The sequence below is a fragment of the Muntiacus reevesi genome, chromosome 9, assembly GCF_963930625.1.
Source record: "Muntiacus reevesi chromosome 9, mMunRee1.1, whole genome shotgun sequence".
Lineage (NCBI taxonomy): Eukaryota > Metazoa > Chordata > Mammalia > Artiodactyla > Cervidae > Muntiacus > Muntiacus reevesi.
Window position 1 is genome coordinate 39,496,893 of NC_089257.1, and position 20,911 is coordinate 39,517,803.

A 20,911-nucleotide genomic window follows, 5' to 3' on the forward strand; every position below is an offset into this window, starting at 1 on the left:
TTATTCTAACTATTCTACTGGGTATGAAGTGGTACCTCATTGTAATTTTAATTTTAAACAACAGAATGATCTGTTTCAAATGCAAACCATTCAATATCATAGTAATCCCAGCCTATGCCCCAACCAGGAGTGCTGAAGAAGCTGAAGTTGAACCGTTCTATGAAGACCTACAAGACCTTCTAGAACTAACACCCTAAAAAGGTGTCCTTTTCATTATAGGGGACTGGAATGCAAAAGTAGGCAGTCAAGGATACCTGGATTAACAGGCAAATTAGGCCTTGGATTACAAAACAAAGCAGGTCAGAGGCTAACAGACTGTTGCCAAGAGAATGCACTGGTCATAGCAAACACCCTCTTCCAACAACACAGGAGAAGACTACACGCGAACATAACCAGATGGTCAATACCGAAATCAGATTGATTATATTCTTTGCAGTCAAAGATGAAGAATATAGTCAGGAAAAACAAGATCGGGAGCTGGCTGTGGCTCAGATCATGAACTCCTTATTGCAAAATTCAGACTTAAATTGAAGAAAGTAGGGAAAACCACTAGACCATGCAGTTCAGTTCAGTTTAGTCGCTCAGTCATGCCCGACTCTTTGCGACCCCATGAACTGCAGCACACCAGGCCTCCCTGTCCATCACCAACTCCCAAAGTCCACACAAACCCATGTTCATTGAGTCGATGATGCTGTCCAACCATCTCATCCTCTGTCGTCCCCTTCTCCTCCTGCCCTCGATCTTTCCCAGCGTCAGGGTCTTTTCCAGTGAGTCAGCTCTTCACATCATGTGGCCAAAGTATTGGAGTTTCAGCTTCAGCATCAGTCCCTCCAATGAAGACTCAGGACTGATCTCCTTTAGGATGGACTAGTTGGATCTCCTTGAAGTCCAAGGGACTCTCAAGAGTCTTCTCCAACACCACAGTTCAAAAGCATCAATTCTTTGGTACTCAGCTTTCCTTATAGTCCAACTCTCACACCCATACATGACTACTGGAAAAACCATAGCCTTGACTAGACAGATCTTTATTGGCAAAGTAATGGATCTGCTTTTTAATATGCTGTCTAGGTTGTCATAACTTTCCTTCCAAGGAGTAAGCATCTTGTAATTTCATGGCTGCAATCACCATCTGCAGTGATTTTGGAGCCCAGAAAAATAAAGTCAGCCACTATTTCCACTGATCAGGGGGCAGACAAACTGAAACTACAGTCACGGACAAGTAGCCAATCTGATTACATGACCACAGCCTTGTCTAACTCAATGAAACTAAGCCATGCCTTATGGGGCCAGCAAAGATGGACAGGTCATGGTGGAGAGGTCTGACAGAATGTGGTCCACTGGAGAAGGGAATGGCAAACCACTTCAGTATTCTTGGCCTTGAGAACCCCATGAACAGTATGAAAAGGCAAAAAGATAGGACACTGAAAGACCATTCAGGTATGACCTAAATCAAATCCCTTACAATTATACAGTGGAAGTGACAAATAGATTCAAGGGATTAGATCTGATAGAGTGTCTGATGAACTATGGACAGAAGTTTGTGACATTGTACAGGAGGCCGTGATCAAGACCATCCCCAAAAAGATGAAATGAAAAAAAGGCAAAATGGTTGTCTGAGGAGTCCTTACAAATAGCTGAGAAAAGAAGAGAAGTGAAAGGCAAAGGAGAAAAGGAATGATATACCCATTTGAATGCAGAGTTCCAAAGAATAGCAAGGAGAGATAAGAAAGCCTTCCTTAGTGATCAATACAAAGAAATAGAGGAAAAAAACAGAATGGGAAAGACTAGAGATCTCTTCAAGAAAATTAGAGATACCAAGAGAACATTTCATGCAAAGATGGACTCAGTAAAGGACAGAAATGGTAGGGACCTAAGAGAAGCAGAAGATATTAAGAAGAGGTGGCAAGAATACACAGAAGAACTATACAAAAAAGATCTTCATGACCCATATAACCACAATGGTGTGATCACTCACCTAGAGCCAGACATCCTAGAATTCGAAATCAAGTGGGCCTTAGGAAGCATCACTATGAACACAGCTAGTGGAGGTGATGGAATTCAAGCTGAGCTATTTCAAATCCTAACAGATGATGCTGTGAAAGTGCTGCACTCAATATGCCAACAAATCTGGAAAACTCAGCAGTGGCCACAGGACCAGAAAGGGTAAGTTTTCATCCCAATCCCAAAGAAAGGCAATGTCAAAGAATGTTCAGACTACCACAAATTGCACTCATTCACACGCTAGCAAGGTAATGCTCAAAATTCTCCAAGCCAGGCTTCAGCAATACGTGAACCATGAACTTCCAGATGTTCAAGCTGGATTTAGAGAAGGCAGAGGAACCAGAGATCAAATTGCCAACATCCATTGGATCATTGAAAAAGCAAGAGAGTTCCAGAAAAACATGTACTTCTGCTTTATTGACTATGTTAAAGCCTTTGACTGTGTGGATCACAACAAATGGTGGAAAATTCTTCAAGAGATGGGAATACCAGACCGCCTCACCTGCCTCCTGAGAAATCTATATGCAGGTCAAGAAACAACAGTTAGAACTGGACACGGAACAACAGACTGGTTCCAAATCATGGAAGGACTATGTCAAAGCTGTATATTGTCACCTTGCTTATTTAACTTATATGCAGAATATATCATGAGAAATGCTGGGCTGGATGAAGCACAAGCTGGAATCAAGATTGCTGAGAGAAATCAATAACCTCAGATATGCAGATGATACCACCCTTATGGCAGAAAGCAAAGAAGAACTAAAGAGCCTCTTGATGAAAGGGAAAGAGGAGAGTGAAAAAGTAGGCTTAAAACTCAACATTCAGAAAACTAAGATCATGGCATCTGGTCCCATCACTTCATAGGAAATAGATGGGGAAACAGTGGAAACAGTGTCAGACTTTATTTTGGGGGGCTCCAAAATCACTGCAGATGGTGACTGAAGCCATAAAATTAAAAGATGCTTGCTCCTTGGAAGAAAAGTTATGACCAACCTAGACAGCATATTAAAAAGTAGAGACATTACTTTGCCAACAAAGATCCATCTAGTCAAAGCTATGGTGTGAGAGTTGGACTATAGAGAAAGCTGAGTGCCAAAGAATTGACGCTTTTGAGCTGTGGTGTTGGAGAAGACTCTGGTGAGTCCCTTTGACTGCAAGGAGATCCAACCAGTCCATCCTAAAGATCAGTCCTGGATGTTCATTGTAAGGACTGATGTTGAAGCTGAAACTCCAATACTTTGGCCACCCAATGTGAAGAGCTGACTCATTTGAAAAGACCCTGATGCTGGGAAAGATTGAGGGCAGGAGGAGAAGGGGATGACAGAGGATGAGATGGTTGGATGGCATCACCAACTCACTGGACATGGGTTTGGATAGATTCTGGGAGTTGGTGATGGACAGGGAGGCTTGGTGTGTTGCAGTTCATGGGGTTGCAAAGAGTCGGACATGACTGAGCGACTGAACTGAACTGGACCATAAAGAAGGCTGAGTGCCAAAGAATTGATGCTTTTGAATTGTGATGCTTAGAATCCCTGAAGACTTAGAATCCCTTCAGTTCAGTTCAGTCACTCAGTCATATCCAACCCTGCAACCCCATGGACTGCAGCAGTCCAGGCTTCCCTGTCCATCATCAACTCCCTAAGCTTGCTCAAACTCATGCCCATTGAGTTGGTGATGCCATCTAACCATCTCATCCTCTCTGGTCCCTTTCTCCTCATGCCTTCAATCTTCCCCATCATCAGGGTCTTTTCCAATGAGTCAGTTCTTCACATCAGGTGGCCAAAGTATTGGAGCTTCAGCTTCAGCATCAGTCCTTCCAATGTATATTCAGGATTGATTTCCTTTAGGATTGACTGGCTTCATCTCCTTGAAAGCCAAGGAACTCAAGGGTTTTCAACACCACGGTTCAAAAGCAACAGTTCTTCAGTGCTCAGCTTGCTTTATGGTCCAGCTTTCACATCCATACATGACTACTGGAAAAAACCATAGCTTTCCCTATGCGGACCTTTGTTGGCAAAGTAATGTCTTTGCTTTTTAATATGCTGTCTAGATTGGTCAGAGTTTTTCTTCCAAGGAGCAAGCATCTTTTAATTTCATGGCTGCAGTCACCATCTGCAGTGATTTTGGAGCCCAAGAAAATGAAACCTTTCATTGTTTCCATTGTTTCCATATCTATTTGCCATGAAGTGATGGGACCCGATGTCATGATCTTCATTTTTTGAATGTTGAGTTTTAAGTCAGCTTTTTCACTCTCCTCTTTCATCCTCATCAAGAGGCTCTTTAGTTCCTCTTTGCTTTCTGCATCAGGGTGGTGTTATCTGCATATCTGAGGTTATTGATATTTCTCCTGGCAATCTTGATTGCCTTGGACAGCAGTGAAAAGATCAAACCAGTCAATCCTAAAGGAAATCAACCCTGAATATTCATTGAAAGGACTGTTGCTAAAGCGGAAGTTCCAATACTTAGGCCACCTGATGTGAAGAGCCAACTCATCAGAAAAGACCCTGATTCTGGGAAAGACTGAGGGCAAGAGGAGAAGGGGGCAACAGAGGATGCGATGGTTGGATGGCATCACCAACTCAATGGAGGTCTAGATATCTCTTGGTCACCCTTCACCTCTTCCCAGCCAGCCGCCCAGAACATGCTGTCCTTGCTGGACACTTCCATTCCCCTCTCTTCTGTTGGAAAGCTGAGAAAAGGACAGAACAAGTATTCCAGTTAGCCCTGGAATACTTGGGTCCAATTCAAATGATTAAGTCCTCTGCCTGGTTCTAGATTAAAGCTGCAGTGAAAAATGAAGTTGAGAGCTATGAATATCCCCTAGATTGGAAGAATAAAGTTATTTGGCAAGATCATAGCAAGTATCAGAACTGAAAACTGGCCAAGTCTAACTAGTTTCAGTCAGTGGTATTGGAAAGCAAAAGTCACATTTCCATTCACATTCAAATAACTTACGTGACACATGTAGTGACTGAATTTTTATTCAAACAGTTTCCACCAAGGAACAAACTGACTGTGGAGCTTAACGGGGCAGGGATTGTCAGGTGTCAGAAAATAAAAGGAGCTCAACTGAGCAGCCAGAGCAACACTAGGAGCAGGCAGAAATGCAGAGGCCAGGCCTCATGGAGCCCAGCCCCATTCATGCTCTCAGCATAGAATCTCGCCACCTGCTCGTTGGGGTTGCCCTGGAAGGGGTCGAACCACATCTGGATGCAGCGTCCGCTGCCCCGGCTGTAGTTGCTGACCTTGTAGGAGTGACTCCAGATTTCATTGCACAGAGCAGCAGGCGTGGGGAAGTAGAAGTCGAAGCGGTGGCAGGCAGCTTTCACCGGGCACTGGTTGTACCCTGTGGGGAGGATAGAAGCCTGTAGCCACTGGGTCCAGAAGCACCTCTTGCTCCCCCAGCCCCACAACTCCAAGTCTCCATAAACCCTCCCACACCCCACCTCCCCCTCCCTCCCCCTCCCCGCCCCCAGTCCTCACCTGAGGTCCAGTTCCAGCCCCTGTGCCAGTTGCTCTTGCAAGTGTAGGAGGTGCGGCAGTCTTCCCACCAGCTCTGACAGTCCTCTTTGCACAGGGGCACATTCAGGATCCGTTCTTTGCGCCAGCTCTGATTCACCTGGGTCAGGAACCAGGGAAGGAGGGCGCTAGTCAGCCAGGGATCTCAGCTGCTATAGCCCTGATGGAGCCCAGGGCTGAGAGAGAGGCAGTGACTTCACTGTTAACCAAACTCAATTTTAGCTGCTCTCTGCTCAAAAGCCAGTAATCAGTGGGACTTCCCTGGTGGTACAGTGGGTAAGATCCACCTGCCTGTGCCGGGGACATGCACACAGCCCCTGGTTGGGGAAGATCCCACATGGCGTGGAGCAACTAATCCTGTGTGCCACAACTATTGAGCCTGTGCTCTAGAGTCAGAGAACTGTAATGGAGCCCAAGTGCCACAACTACTGAAGCCCTCGCACCCTAGAGCCCGTGCTCCACAATGAGAGAAGCCACTGTAATGAGAAGTCCATACGCTGCAACCAGAGAAAAGGCCACGCAGTGATCAAGACCCAGCACAACCATAAATAAATAAATAAAATAATAAATAAAAATTAAAATACAAATTTTAAAAAAGAAAAAGAAAAGCCAGCAACCTGGAGAGAAGTTAATTCATGTCCTGAGGCCAACTCCACATTATGTTCAGCCATGCCCGTTTTTAAAGGAGAAAAGGAAAAGAACCTCAGGGAATCATTAAGGCAGGAGGTTAGATTATGTATCATTCTCCATTGTGCACCAACTGGCTGACTTCAGATACTATATTGCCCAGTGACTAAGGGAGCTGTTGGAGGTACAGAGCTAATCATTTTTTAGCTACTTAAGTAATTCTTCATCCTTACTTTGTAATCTAGGAAAAGAATCAACAGGTTAGGCAAGGCACGGTATCTATTCTGGAGAGCATAAGTCAGGAGTTAGGTTAAATTGCCTGATGATTTCATCCCTATAATTAGGTAGTTTTAATGTTAGAGGAACCAGAGATCAAATTGCCAACATCCATTGGATCTTTGAAAAAGCGAGAGAGTTCCAGAAAAACATCTACTTTGGCTTTATTGACTATGCCAAAGCCTTTGACTGTGTAGATCACAACAAATGGTGGAAAATACTTCAAGAGATGGGAATACCAGACCACCTCACCTGCCTCCTGAGAAATCTATATGCAGGTCAAAGAAGCAACAGTTAGAACTGGACATGGCACAATAGACTGGTTCCAAACTGGGAAAGGAGTACATCAAGGCTATATATTGTCACACTGTTTATTTAACTTATATGCTGAGTACATCATGAGAAATGCTGGGCTGGATGAAGCACAAGCTGAAATCAAGATTGCTGGGAGAAATATCAATAACCTCAGATATCCAGATGACACCACCCTTATGGCAGAAAGAAAAGAACTAAAGAGCTTCTTGATGAGGGTGAAAGAGGAGAGTGAAAAAGTAGGCTTAAAACTCAACATTCAGAAAACTAAGATCATGGCATCGGATCCCATCACCTCATGGCAAGTAGATGGGGAAACAATGGAAACAGTCATAGACTATTTTTTGGGGCTCCAAAATCACTGCAGATGGTGACTGAAGCCATGAAATTAAAAGATGCTTTCTCCTTGGAAGAAAAGTTATGACCAACTTAGACAGCATATTAAAAAGCAGATACATTAAAAAATAAATAATAAAAAGCAGATACATTACTTTGCCAATAAAGGTCTGTCTAGTCAAAGCTATGGTTTTTCCAGTGGTCATGTATGGATGTGAGAGTTGGACTATAAAGCTGAAGAATTGATGCTTTTGAACTGTGGTGTTGGAGAAGACTCTTGAGAATCGCCTGGACTGCAAGGAGATCAAACCAGTCCATCCTAAAAGAAATCAGTCCTGAATATTCATTGGAAGGACTGATGCTGAAGCTGAAGCTCCAATATTTTGGCCACCTGATGGGAAGAACTGACTCATTGGAAAAGACCCTGATGCTGGGAATGACTGAAAGCACGAGGAGAAGGGGATGACAGAGAATGAGATGGTTGGATGGCATCACCGACTCAATGAACATGAGTTTGAGTAAGCTTCGGGAGTTGGTGATAGACAGAGAAGCCTGGTGTGCTGCAGTCCATGGGGTCATAAAGAGTCAGACACGACACAGTTCAGACACGACTGAACTGAACTGATGGTTAGAGGGGAACAGAAATGGGCAAACAGGAAAGGGGCAAAAGAGGTGTTCCCACGACCCTCCTCAGACCAGAATTTCTGGAGGGTCCCTGCAAGTGACTGGGGGTGGGTCAGCTAGGGGGCTGTCCTCTGCTGAGGCTACAGGGCTGGTGCCCATACCTCCTGGATCCAAGGCCCCAGGTTAGGTGAGCACTCGTAGAGACAGGTGTCCTGAATAAAGTGGCGCTTGCATGCAGGCTCCATCTTGCTGCAGTGGTCCCAGTCGAAACTGTACAGGCTGGAAATATCCTTGTGGGCTTCTATGCTGGTGTTGACAAAGCAGCAGGCTTTCTTCTTCCAAAGGCTGCACTGTTGGGGTGGGGGGAGGGGAGAGGGACTCTCTCACACTCTCTGGGTGTGAGAGAGGGTGAGCTCTCACACCCAGCACAACCAGAATATTCCCGCCTCTCCCCTTCAGTCCTTGATTCCTCACAGTCTTCAGAGAAACATCGTGTGGAGGGACCCTTTTTGGGGGACAGGGTTCTCCAAGACTGTGGGATCCCAGGGGTAGCAGTCATCACAACATTCATTAATTCAAATTTTTATTGAGCTCCTATTTCTAACCCAGGCATTTTTCTAGGAACTGGGAACACAATGAAAACTTAGCACTGGATAATTGCTTTGGGCAAAAACAGCAGGAGAGGAACAGGAAATTTTAGTTTTCTGGAATGACCAGATTCAGCCTCTTTGGGAAGGTGATAGAGACCTGAAGGTGAGGACGCAAGTTAAATGAACCACAACCCCAGTAGAGTTCTATTTACAGAAATACACAATGATCTTGTGAATGAATGAAAACCCATGGCCTAGAATTTAGTATAAAAGCAGAATATTAAGGGGATTTCCCTGCTTATCCAGTGGTTAAGAATCTGTCTGGCAATGCAGGGGATATGGGTTTGATCCCTGATAGGGGAACTAAGATTCCCACATGCCACGGAGCAACTAAGCCCGCCCAGAGCAGCAAAGAGCCTGTGGGCCGCAACGAAGACCCAACACGGCCAAATATAAACTTTTTAAAAAAGAATTAAAAAAAGAAAATCAACCCCCTCCTTTCCCCCAAAAGGTCTCTCCAGGCCTGCTTCCTGATTTGAGTAACACGGAAACTCAACAACCAAGAAGCTGAGCTCTAGGCATTGTTCTGACCACACTGGGCACACAGTATGTGTAAAAGAGTCATTGCAACTGAAGAAAGAGCTGTTCAGGGAACCTCCCTGCCTCCACCAAGGATGGGGGTAGACATTCCCTGAGGCAGCTCTTCCCCATCCCAGATGACCCCTCTGCCTACCTGTCCGTGTAACTTGTCCTCGGGACCTGGTTTTTCCTTATGGTATCTGGCATTCATGCAGACGTTGAGGAGCTGAGTCCTGGGCTGGGCTGCGCCCCCAGCAGCCACACACACCAAAAGGCACAGCAGTGGTGTGATCTTCCAGGCCATGCTTGTCCCTGAAGAACCAATTTCCTCAAAGGCAGCAAGGAAAGTCGAGGTGGGTCCTCAGGCTGTTAATAATAAATGAGGAGGGTGGGTGGAGCCTAGGGCGGGATTGAGCCCTAGTAACCCTAATCTTCCTAATCTCAGGAAGATTGGGATCAGACACAGCCTTTTCAGACAATACCTTCCTGGCTTTCCTACAGGGTCATGAGGATCAAGTGGTACAACGGATGGGTGGAGTTTGGGCAAAATTCAGAAATAGCCAGAAGGTTGCCAGAGGTGCACAACGTCTCCTTTGAAATCCTGAGGGCAAATATTTCGGAGTTTAAACTTCTAAGATTTGTTGCCTGAAAAAACACATAGTGTAAGAGCTATGAGTTGAGTGAACCACACATCTCAGTAGAAGATTGCTTCTAGTCATAAGGTGATAGTGAAGTCGCTCAGTTGTGTCCGACTCTTTTGGACCCCATGGACTGTAGCCCACCAGGCTACTCGGTCCATGGGATTTTCCAGGCCAGAGTACTGGAGTGGGTTGCCATTTCCTTCTCCAGGGGATCTTCCCAACCCAGGGATTGAACCTGGGTCTCCCGCATTGTAGGCAGACGCTTTACCATCTGAGCCACCAGGGAATTGGAAGATAATTGCTTTACAATGAACCAACTCATTGGAAAAGACCCCGATCCTGGGAGATTGAAAGCAAAAGGACAAAGGGGTGGTGGAGGATGAAATGGTTAGATAGCATCACTGATCCAAGGGACATGAGTCTGAGCAAATTCCAGGAGATGGTGAAGGACCAGGAATCCTGGCAAGTTGCAGTCCATGGGGTCGCAGAGAGTCAGACGACTTAGTGACTAACAATAACAATTGCTTCACAGTGTTGTGGAGGTCTCTGCTGTAAATCAACACAAATCAGTCATACCCTCTTTCTCTTGAGCACCCCCTACCAGTCCACTCCCCTAGGTTGTGTCAACTATAAATGGGCACTGAGCATTGGCAAGCGCCAAGAGCATTGGCAGTGACTGAACAAGGGCATTTGCCACCTGCCTCTGTGGAGATTGAACCCTGTGCTGCTGCAGTTGTTGACATTCCACACTCCCTGAGGAAGTTCAAAGTGGAATGTGCTCCAGGGAATCTGGTGGGACAGGTCTTTAGATAGACATTTTCAGGAGTTGATTTTATGATTCTCGTCCTTGCATCTCCTCATATCTAGAGAAGCAATAAATCCCTTCATGGTGACTTCAGATCCTCATGACTCACCTCTTGTAAAGTAAGCAATTGATTGCATTAAACTCCTCCTTCACCAAAACCTTATATATTGACCTTCCCCGACTGCCTCTTTGGAGTAGTCTCTCAGAGCTATCTGGGTGCTGCCTCATGGGTTGCAGTCCTCATTTTGCCCCAAATAAAGTTTAACTTTCACTTCTCAAGTTGTACATCTTTGTTTTTTTTAATTTATTTTTTAATTGAAGGATAATTGCTTTACAGAATGTTGTTGTTTTCTGTCAAACCTCAACATGAATCAGCCATAGGTATACATATATCCCCTCCCTTCAAGTTGTGCATCTTTTTCAGTTGGCAGTTATCACAGAGTGCCAGGCTGGCTCCCTGTGATATACAGCAGCTTCCTGCTAGTTCTCTATTTTACACATGATAGTGCATGTAGGTCAGTGCTAGTGTATCAATTTGTCCTACCCTTTCCTTCTCCCACTGTGTCCACCAGTCCATTTTCTACATCTGCATCTCCATGTCTTCTCTGTAAATAGGTTCATCAGAACCATTTTTCTAGACTCCATATATATGTGTTAAAATACAATATTTTTTTTCTCTTTCTGATTTTGTTCTGCCTAATAGACTCTAAGTTCATCCTTCTCACTACAGCTGACTCAAATTTGTTGCTTTTTTGGCTGAGTAATATTCCATTGTATATATGTACCACAACTTCTTTATTCATTCATCTGTCTATAGATGTCTAGGTTGCTTCCAAGTCCTGTGTGTGTGAAAGTCGCTCAATCGTGTCTGACTCCTTGCAACCCCATAGACTATACAGTCCATGGAATTCTCTAGGCCAGAATACTGGAGTGGGTAGTCTTTCCCTTCTCCAGGAGATCTTCCCAACCCAGGGGTTGAACCCAGGTCTCCCGCATTGCAGGCGGATTCTTTACCAGCTGAGCCACAAGGGGAACCCTTGCTTCATTGTCCTAGCTATTCTAAATAGTGCTGCAGTAAACACTGGGGTACAAGTGTTTGTTGTTGTTGTTGTTGTTTTCTTAGTTCTACCACTTTATTGCTACCAACCCATCTCCCTCCAACCTTGTGCACACATGCTCAGTCATGTAACCCCATGGACTGCAGCCCGCCAGGCTTCTCTGTCCATGGACTTTTCCAGGCAAGAATACTGGAGTGGGTTGCCATTTCCTTCTCCAACAAGTGTTTTTTTGAGTTGTGGTTTTCTCAGGGTACATATACCCAGTAGTGGAACTATCACATGGCAGTTTTATTCTTATTTTGTTAAAGAATCTCCATATTGTTTTCTATAGTGGCTGAAATTAGAATCAATTTATATTCCCACCAACAGCGCAAAAAAGTTCCCTTTTCTCCACATCCTCCCCAGCATTTATTGTTTGTAGGTTTTTTTTTTGTTTGTTTGTTTTTTTGATGATGGCCATTCTGATTGGTGTGAGGTGGTAGTTCATTGTAGTTTTGATTTGCATTTCTCTGACATTGAGCAATGTCGAGCATCTTTTCATGTGTTTATTGACCCTCTGTATGTCTTCTTTGGAGAAATGTCTGTTTTAGTCTTCTGCCCATTTTTTGATTGGGCTGTTCATTTTTTTTATATTGAGCTGTATGAGCTCCTTATGTATTTTGGAGATTAATCCTTCATCAGTTGCTTGTTTGTAATTTTCTCCCATTCTGAGGGTTGTACTTTAATCTTGTTTATTGTTTCCTTTGCTATGCAAAAGCTTTTCATTTTAATTAGGTCCCATTCATTTATATTTGCTTTTATTTCTATTACTCTAGGAGATAGGTTGTGAGACCGTCACGGCTAACGCCATGACAGGCAGCCTAGGTTAGGAGTAGGCCTGATTTCCCGGGGTAACATAATTATCAGGCTACCTGGAGCCAACCAGTCAACATATGCCTAGTAAGAAAAAAGGGAACCTATCAGGGGAAAGCTGAAAGCCCCACGTTGAGCCAACAAAAATTACCTTGCAACTGTGTAACCAGTCTGCTTGCGCCAACTACCCACTGTGTAACCAATCCGCTTGCACCAACTGCCTGCTGCTTTTTTTGACCTAATAAATACCCAAGAGAACTGGGGCCTGGGGCCTTTCGTCCTCACACCCAGGCAGGAGGCCCTGGCTCGAGTCAGTAATAAATTCCCCTATTGCAAGTTGCATTGTTTCGAGGAGTCTTCTTTCCCGACCTGGGACTCGGATTATGGGCAGAACAAGGTCAGAGAAGATTTTGCTGTCATTTATGTCAAAGACTGTTAAGCCTGTTTTCCTCTAAGAGCTTTATAGTTTCCAGCCTTACATTTAAGTCTTTAATCCATTTTGAGTTTATTTTTGTGTATGGTGTTAGGAGGACTTCCCAGGTGGGTAGTGGTAAAGAACTCACCTGCCAGTACAGAAGATGTAAGAGACATGGGTTCAATCCCTGGGTCAGAAAGATCCCTTGAAGGAGGGCATGGAAACCCACTCCAGTATTCTTGCCTGGAGAATCCCATGGACAGAGTGGGATTCCCTGGTGGGCTACAGTCCATAGGGTTGCAAAGAGTTGGACAAGACAGCAGTGACAGCACACACGCATGGTGTTGGGAAGTGTTCTACTTTCATTCTTTTACATGTTGTGCTTATTGTGCTCACTCAGTCATGTGTAACTATGCAACCCCATGAACTGTAGCCTCCTCTGTCCATGGTATTTTACAGGCAAGAATACTGGAGTGGGGTGCTATTTCCTACTCTGGGAATCTTCCCAACTCAGGGATCGAACCCACGTCTCTTGTATCACCTGCATTGGCAGGTTTGTTCTTTACCACCAGCATCACCTGGGAAGCCCTTATTTTACAGGTAGCTCTTCAGTTTCCCCAGCACCATTTATTGAAGAAGTTGTCTTTTTTCCATTGTATATTCTTGCCTCTTTTGTCAAAGATAAGGAGTTCCTTGTACAGCAAGGAGATCAAACCAGTCAATCCTAAAGGAAATCAACCCGAATATTCATCGGCAGGACTGATGCTACCCTTTTGTGGATTGCTGGGAGCCAACATACGAGACCCTACCCATGACCAGGCCATGAGGGAAAAAACCCGACAGGCAAGGCGGATCAGGTTTTCAGGGGTTTTGAAAAGGTTAGCTCACGAGATCCCACCCATGACAAGGTCAAGAGGAGAAAGCCTGACAGGCAAGGCGGATCAGGTTTTCAGGGATTTCGAATAGCTGCTCCTGGCGCTCACCTTAAAGATGATATCTGTCTTTCTGATGCCTGCCTCAACAGACTACTCCCTAATTTCTGTGACACAAGCAGAAGGCCTTCCATGATCTCTTCCCAAATAAGAATCAATTTAGAACTTTAATCAATAAGTTTCCCAGGTGGTGGTATTTTATGAGATTATTCAGGGTGAAAGGAGTGTTTTATTTATTTATTTATTTTTTGAAAGGAGTGTTTTAATTTAAACTCCTTTGCTGGTAGTTTGTTAGCCAAATGCATTTATGTCCTTGGTACTAATATGCATGATTGCTTATATTATCCTAATCATAAAATAGCATAAAGAACCTGATTATATAAAGGCCCTAGTAGACATAGAGCCCTTCGGGAAGTGAGGAAGTCCTATTAGAAAACATAAGAAAAATTATTCTAAAGGTGTTTATTGGGTTGACGTTTGCTTGCTGTGTTTTGCTTGCTGTGTTTTTGCTTTTAATGTGCTAAGGTTGTGTTATAGAAACCATTGTTAATATAGCTAAAGATCTAGAGAAATAAGAGCCTAGAGAAATACCACCCTAGTGTGGTAACAATGAGATGGTTGTTAATTGTCAGCCAAGAGTGCTAGGCAGAAGCTGCCTCACCAAAGTCGCAGAGTCAGTATGGGATAAACTTCTTAGATAAACGCAACTGATAACTTCTGCAGAAGGATTAATTTTTGTATTAACAAAGATATAATTCTACTCTGTACTATTGCCCTATGAGACTGCTACCTTTCAGTTAAGGTCACCATAGAGACAGAAAATAGGTTTACATTCACCTGACCTGCATAAAATGTTAATAGGCCCCAAGGCCAGAAGATAATGTACAAGACCCTCATAAACAAAGAAGTATGCAGAAAACACCCTGGTTTCGTGAAGGACAAGCTGATGTAATGTTAAACTATCTTCCCCTTAGAAATGTGCTAACTTAGGATATAAAAGCTGCTGTAAAAAATAAAGCATTGCCAGACTCTGCCAGACTCCGCCAAACCCTGCAAACACCCCCGTCTGGTCATTCTCTCTCTCTCTCTCTCTCTCTCTCTCTCTCTCCCTCGCGGATTTGGCCCTATCAAGGCTGGTCTCACGTGTCTTCTCTCTCTCGCCGACTCTGTTCATCCTGAGGGTACCCCTGGATCCTGCTGGGGCTGGACCCCAGCAAGTGGCGCCCGAACAGGGACCCAAAGGTAATCCCCCCATTGTTCAGCCTTTGGGACGGCTAGGACCCCACTAGGGCACTGCAGGCCCCCCTGCATAAGATAGGTAGGGTGAGGAAAGTGGGTAGGCTTTAGGTTTCTTCTTTAAAACCCCACTTGGGCGCTACAGGCCCCCCTGCATAAGAAAGGTAGGGTAAGAAAAGTGGGTTCGTTTCAGTTTCCTTCTTCTCTAAATTAAGCCTCTTCCTTTTTTCTCTTTTTTTCTTCTTCTAATTAGTAACAAAAATGGGTAACAGTGAGTCAAAAGAAAGACAGCTTTTTATTGGAATCATAATGCAACTCCTTAACCACAGAGGAATTAAAGTTAAAAAGACCAGTGTTCAGTCCTTTTCTACCTATGTCCAAGAGCAATGTCCTTGTTTTCCAGAAGAGAGCAGTTCTCCTGGGTTCCCTTACCCTCCTGCCCTCCACCCCGGTGCTCTTTCCAATGAGATCTCTTGCTTTTTCAGCACATGTGTCTCCTCCGACAATTCATTTATAAGAGCTCAGTTACAGGCCCTAAAAGGGGTCCCCCTTCCTGCAACTGGTGGGGACTCTTTTTCGCTGAGACTGACATCCTGACCACTCGGGGTACTCAGAGGCCAGCTTGCCTGCCAATGGACCAGACCCAGTGGCCGCAACTGGGACCCTTTTGTCCCTGGTCTCCTCCTGACGCAGACAACTGGCCAGAGTGCCCGACTAGTAAGGAACAAGAGACCTTATTGACCTCTCTCCCCTTCCCTGTCTCTGTCCTCTCCTTAGCCCTTCCTATCCTTCCCATTTTTCTAATCCCCTGGTCCTGGATGCAGGAATTTGGTCGAAGGGCCTCAGCTTGAGCTGAGGATTGGAGACTGATCACCTCCTCTTGGCAGAGAACTCGAATTCCGGTAGGGCTGAGTTCCAGTCCTCCCTTCTCTGGAAACCCAGGAAAAAGTCCTGTAACGCCTGGGTATCTGCAGATGGCAAGAGACGTCTGTAAGGCCACCCCTTTTGCCCCCCTTTTCTGCCTCCTCCTCCTCCTTCTCTTCCTTTCCTCCTCTTAAAACCTTTGAAGACATCTAAAGTTCTGTGTCTCTATAGAAGGTTTTCTGAGAGACTGTATTCTTTTTTTTTTTTTTTTAATGTCTCTGCTTTTTTTTTTTTAATTTTATTAGTTGGAGGCCAATTACTTGACAACATTTCAGTGGGTTTTGTCATACATTGACACGAATCAGCCAGAGAGACTGTATTCTTGTATTTAAGGGAGTGTCTGATGAGGACTGCCAGGTTTATATGTGTGTGTTTTAACTCTGTGTTCTGTGTTGTGATTTTTGATGGCCATTTTGCTTTTTGTTAGAACTTGATTTTCTTTCCCTGTGGCTTGAGACCAGGGCTCTCAGGGACACTTATCTAGACCGTCTCTAACTCCTGAGACTGAGGGAAAAAGGAGAAAAGTCTTTAAAATTTTTATTTATTTCAACCTTTTTATAAACTAGTAAATTTTATATTGTAATATCTAATTCATCACCAAACTTAGAATATGAAGCTAGATCTCGCACTGTGTCTGTCTAAATATGTCTTGGTATGTCTTTGTCTCTGGGTAATATTTTTTAGGTTAATTGGTAAATGAGCTCTATTTAATTGGCTTTAAAAAAAAGGTAAGCACTTACAAATCAAATAATTCTAAATTAAATGATAAATTCCAGGTTCAGGTAAACTGGGAAATATACAGTATGAAATACCTGATATTAATGTTTGTTTGTTGACCTATCTAATATAGACATGTCTTAGAGTAATGAACATCTAGTAAAATATTTTCATTATGCCTAGGTTTATTATAAGTTAAATATTGTTATATTGTAATATCTGTTACAAGTTTGTCAGTAAAGAAAGTACCTCAAGTAAGAAACTTCAAAAAAAAAAAAAAAAAAAAGAAGGTAAATGAGATATGAGCTTTTAAACTTTACTAAGATTAAAAATGTCTGTCTAAAACAGTTTCTCTAGATTTTGGTAACCTAAATTTCTAAAGTTGTGCTAAACTAATAACAGAAGTTTATTAAATAGCTAGGTCATTTCCAAATAAAGTAAGATTCTGAAACATTCATTACTGAATACTAACTTACAGAGAAACTAAAGATTTTAGACTATTAGTAAATAATGTTTGATGCCATCCTGAGATGTTCGTTAGAATTTTTTTAGAAATTATCACTGGTATTTATGTTCACCAATCTATAGAATGCTAATATAAAGGTAAATTCTTGGTTGCTTAAAGAAAGTAGGATGTGTGTGTTCAGTAAAAAAGGTATGAGGAATGAAGTTACATTTTATGAAGGGAAAAGGAAGTAGGTCTGACTTACAGGTGGCTGTTTCAGGATGGGAGAACAAAGTAATGGGTACAGAAAGTGTTAAGAAGGTTTGATGGAAAGTGCACTCCAAGGGAAGAGTTTTGTGCATAAATACAAGTTTTCTTGAGATGTTGAACTGCCTTTGATAATGGATTTTAAGTTTCTTTGCCTCTGAAGTGATCTGTTCTATGTTTACCTTTAAAATCTTTTTTACTTTGGCTAAGTAAATATATTATTTCACAGTGATCTATATGATCTACCTGACAGAGTACTATAAACCCTTTTGATATTTATTGACAAAACTACCTAAATGGCTTGACTTCTAGCTGACTTTGGGATGCTTCAGAGGGCCCCTGAGACATCCCAAAGAGCTATTAAACTACCTGAGTTCATTTGACATGTTAAATTGCATGGGAATTATTGTTGGAGGAGTGATAAATCTTCTCAGGTTATATTGTATGGTTGATGTTACTTATATAGATATCCTAGAAATTATGTGAAATTCATGAAAATCTGATATGTCCTGGTAAAATATTGTCAGTTATAATTTTAGTTATCACGTTAAAGTGTTACAAGTCACAGCAATGACCAGGCTACTTTGTCAATTACAATTTAATTAGATTTTAAACATGCCTTGTATGGTTTCACTCTCATGCCTTAAAAAAAAAATACTGGTAGTTCTTCAAGATTTATAAAAAGACTTTTCTAAGATTAACTGAAAAATTTTATTTGTTTGCTATCCAGTAAATTGGTAACAGACTGAAATTTAGTATACTCTCTATGTTAAGAGAACAAAGTTTTCTTAGAATGAATCTTTCAATAACAAATTATAAGTTTCTTTGCCTTTAAGTGATTTATATTTGTTTTTAAAATCTTTTGATACTTTAGTAAAGTAAATAAGTGTTATTTAAGATTATGGTACATATAAAAGCTCATTCTGCTTCTACCAAAAATAACCCCTCACTGTTAGACTTGTGCTATCTTAATGTCTTAAAACTGACAACGCCCCTGCTTACACTTCTAAACCTTTTCAAGCTTAAATACTGGGGAAACGTCAGCCCAGAAAACAGAATTAACAGCCATGATAGAGGCGTTCAAAGAGTTTTCGGACCAGGCTTTTAATTTATTTTCTGACTCGCAGTATGTAGTTAGGTTGTTTCCTCAAATTGAAACGGCTGTTTTGCCAAAAAATAAAACCACAATTTTTAAATTGTTATCTACCCTTCAACAGCAAATTTGGAAAAGGTCAAAGCAATTCTATGTTGGACATATAAGAGCTCATTCTGATTTACCTGGATCCCTCCATACGTTTAACCAAGAGGCAGATTTGCTAACCTGAACCATAGTGGCCAGTGCTTTTGAGGATGCTAAAGCCTCACATGCTATGCATCATCAAAATGCAACTGCCCTTCGATATCAATTCCATATTCCTAGGGAATCTGCATGCGAGATCGTTAGGACATGTCAACTTTGCCCTACTTCAGTTCCCACTTTGCCTTTTGGGGTAAATCCCCGTGGCTTACTACCTAATGTGCTTTGGCAGATGGATGTTACACATGTTCCTTCTTTTAGAAAACTATCCTTTGTGCATGTTACTGTAGATACCTTCTCCCATGTCATTGTGGCTACTGCCAGAACGGGAAAAGTCTATAAAGATGTAGTTCAACATCTTTTTGCCTGTTTTTCCTATTTAGAAATGCCAAAATCAATTAAGACAGACAATGCTCCAGCTTATACATCTAAGTCCTTTAAAAATTTCTGTGCCCAATTTGGTATATCCCACTCTACAGGAATTCCTTAAAATCCCCAGGGACAAACAATTGTAGAAAGGGCACATCAGACACTCAAAACACAAATCTCTAAATTACAGGAAGGGCAGTTCAAATAGTTCTCCACTCCACATTTTGCAACATGCCCTCTTTGTGCTCAATAACCTTAATGCTGATCAAGCCGGTTTAACAGCTATGTTCCCTCCCTGGAACCCAGAACGAAAAGATATGAAACCTTTAGTAAAGTGGAAAGACCTCCTTTCCGGACTATGGAAGGGACCCGATCCCTTGCTAACTAGTGGGCGAGGGTATGCTTATATTTTCCCACAGGGTGCTGACTCGCCAATTTAGATCCCAGACAGACTGATTCGCCATGTCGCAGTCCCCCAGACCTCCGGTTCCCTCGCAGCCTCAACCATAAAGGAGGAAGAGCACTCCTCTGCGCTTACCTTGGCCTAGAAGGTCCAGCAGACTCTGAAACAACTGGCAATGGAGATCCCAGAAAAACAAATGGAAACCTCCAGGACATCCTGCGCGGGCAACTCAACAAGCCTCCATACCCACATAGGGGCAAATTAAGTCACTCTGTCATCAAGCACAGAGAATAGCTTCCCTGCAGGGATCTTCAGCCTCTCCTGAAAGGGTTTTTATTGCCATGCTTGCTTTACTGTCTTGTCAGGCAAGTGCTACCCCTTCTACTTCAAAAAAATACTGGACATATTTTCCTGATCCCCTGACCTTCCAAGTGGTTACTTGGAACAGTGACCCTATACGGGTCAACACAGACCAGCCTCATCTCTTGGGAGGATCCTATACTTCTTATGATAGAGATCACTACCCCATCAATTTTAACTATACTTTTAGGGGATTAACGAATGATCTTCCCCTTTGTTTTAACCTCCCCCATAGTCATACAACTGATCTCATCACTCCCTCTAAGGAGGTGTGTGTTGGAGCCTCCAAGAAAGCAATTCTGACAGATTCTCCAACATCAAAATTTTCAGAAAAAACAGGAGATCGGCTGGTTTGGATATTACAGGCCCATATGCCCGGGGTGCTTCACCAAAATATCCAAATTGTATTGATGTTGCTCCATCAGATGTCATATGGAAAACTATAGACAACCGCCTTGGATATCCGGTATGAAAATCTTGTACTTATAATTCCAAAATAGATTATAGAATACGGGGAGTAAACTATTCGGTACAAGACTGGAGCAATCCAAATCCAAGTCAGAATCTAAGATCTGTTTCTGACCATGTCAGTAGGTTTAGCATTTGGAAAAATGATTCCCTCCCTTGGCCATTGGTGCCCAGCAGATGGTATTATAATCAATTTGTGCCCCCCATGTTGTCCTATACAACTAAGGGCAAAACCTTTTGGCAACCAGAAATTTAGAGAGCCCTTGCTCCCATCTCCATTGTTACTTTAACTCGGCCAGAAAACAATTCCACCTATTCTGTGCTGGCTTGTTTACCCTCCCCTTAAGTTTTTTGTTTGTTTGTTTGTTTGCTAAGGATTCAAAAAGACTTCATATACAAATGAATTATTCAGGTGGACCAAATATAGTCTACTGTGAACCATGCATGCTCTCATCCTGTTTAACCCCTCAATATAATATTTGTTCTTTTGTGGTGCTGCAACGTCCACCTTATCTTATGGTGCCCGTCACAGTGAATGCCTATTGGTATGACAATTATGGTTTAGCCGTTCTGCAACAACTACAAGATTTAATGCATTCCCGGCAGTTTGTAGGACTACTTATTCTAGGGATTTCAGCTTTGATAACAGCAATTACCTCTGTCACTGTGGCGGTGATATCCTTGACTCAACAAGTACATACTGCTCAATATGTCAATGATATGTCAAAAAATGTTTCTTTAGCTCTAGCTATGCAAGAGATTATAGATAGGAAATTAGAAGGAAAAATAGATGCCCTAGAAGAAGCAGTCATGCATATTGGAACTGAGTTGCAGGCTTTAAGGGTAAAGTTAGCGTTA

The 20,911-nt window shown here is 42.8% G+C and overlaps 1 protein-coding gene and 1 non-coding gene across 2 annotated transcripts in view; both read right to left on the minus strand.

Annotated features, from left to right (window-relative positions):
* The window catches only part of LOC136173999 (folate receptor alpha-like), a 42,670-nt gene that overhangs the window by 16,355 nt on the left and 5,404 nt on the right, over positions 1 to 20,911 (minus strand). Inside the window, exons 2-5 of the mRNA XM_065943776.1 lie at positions 9,019 to 9,230; positions 7,857 to 8,045; positions 5,485 to 5,620; positions 4,951 to 5,347 (exon numbers count right to left, since the gene is read on the minus strand). Coding sequence (XP_065799848.1) covers positions 5,067 to 5,347; positions 5,485 to 5,620; positions 7,857 to 8,045; positions 9,019 to 9,168 — 756 coding nt within the window. The 5' untranslated portion in view covers positions 9,169 to 9,230 and the 3' untranslated portion in view covers positions 4,951 to 5,066. Of the gene's footprint in view, positions 5,348 to 5,484; positions 5,621 to 7,856; positions 8,046 to 9,018; positions 9,231 to 20,911 lie in introns of the transcript that reaches the window.
* On the minus strand, positions 9,720 to 9,791 carry TRNAC-ACA (transfer RNA cysteine (anticodon ACA)). The gene has a single exon. It is a non-coding gene; the product is annotated as a tRNA-Cys (tRNA).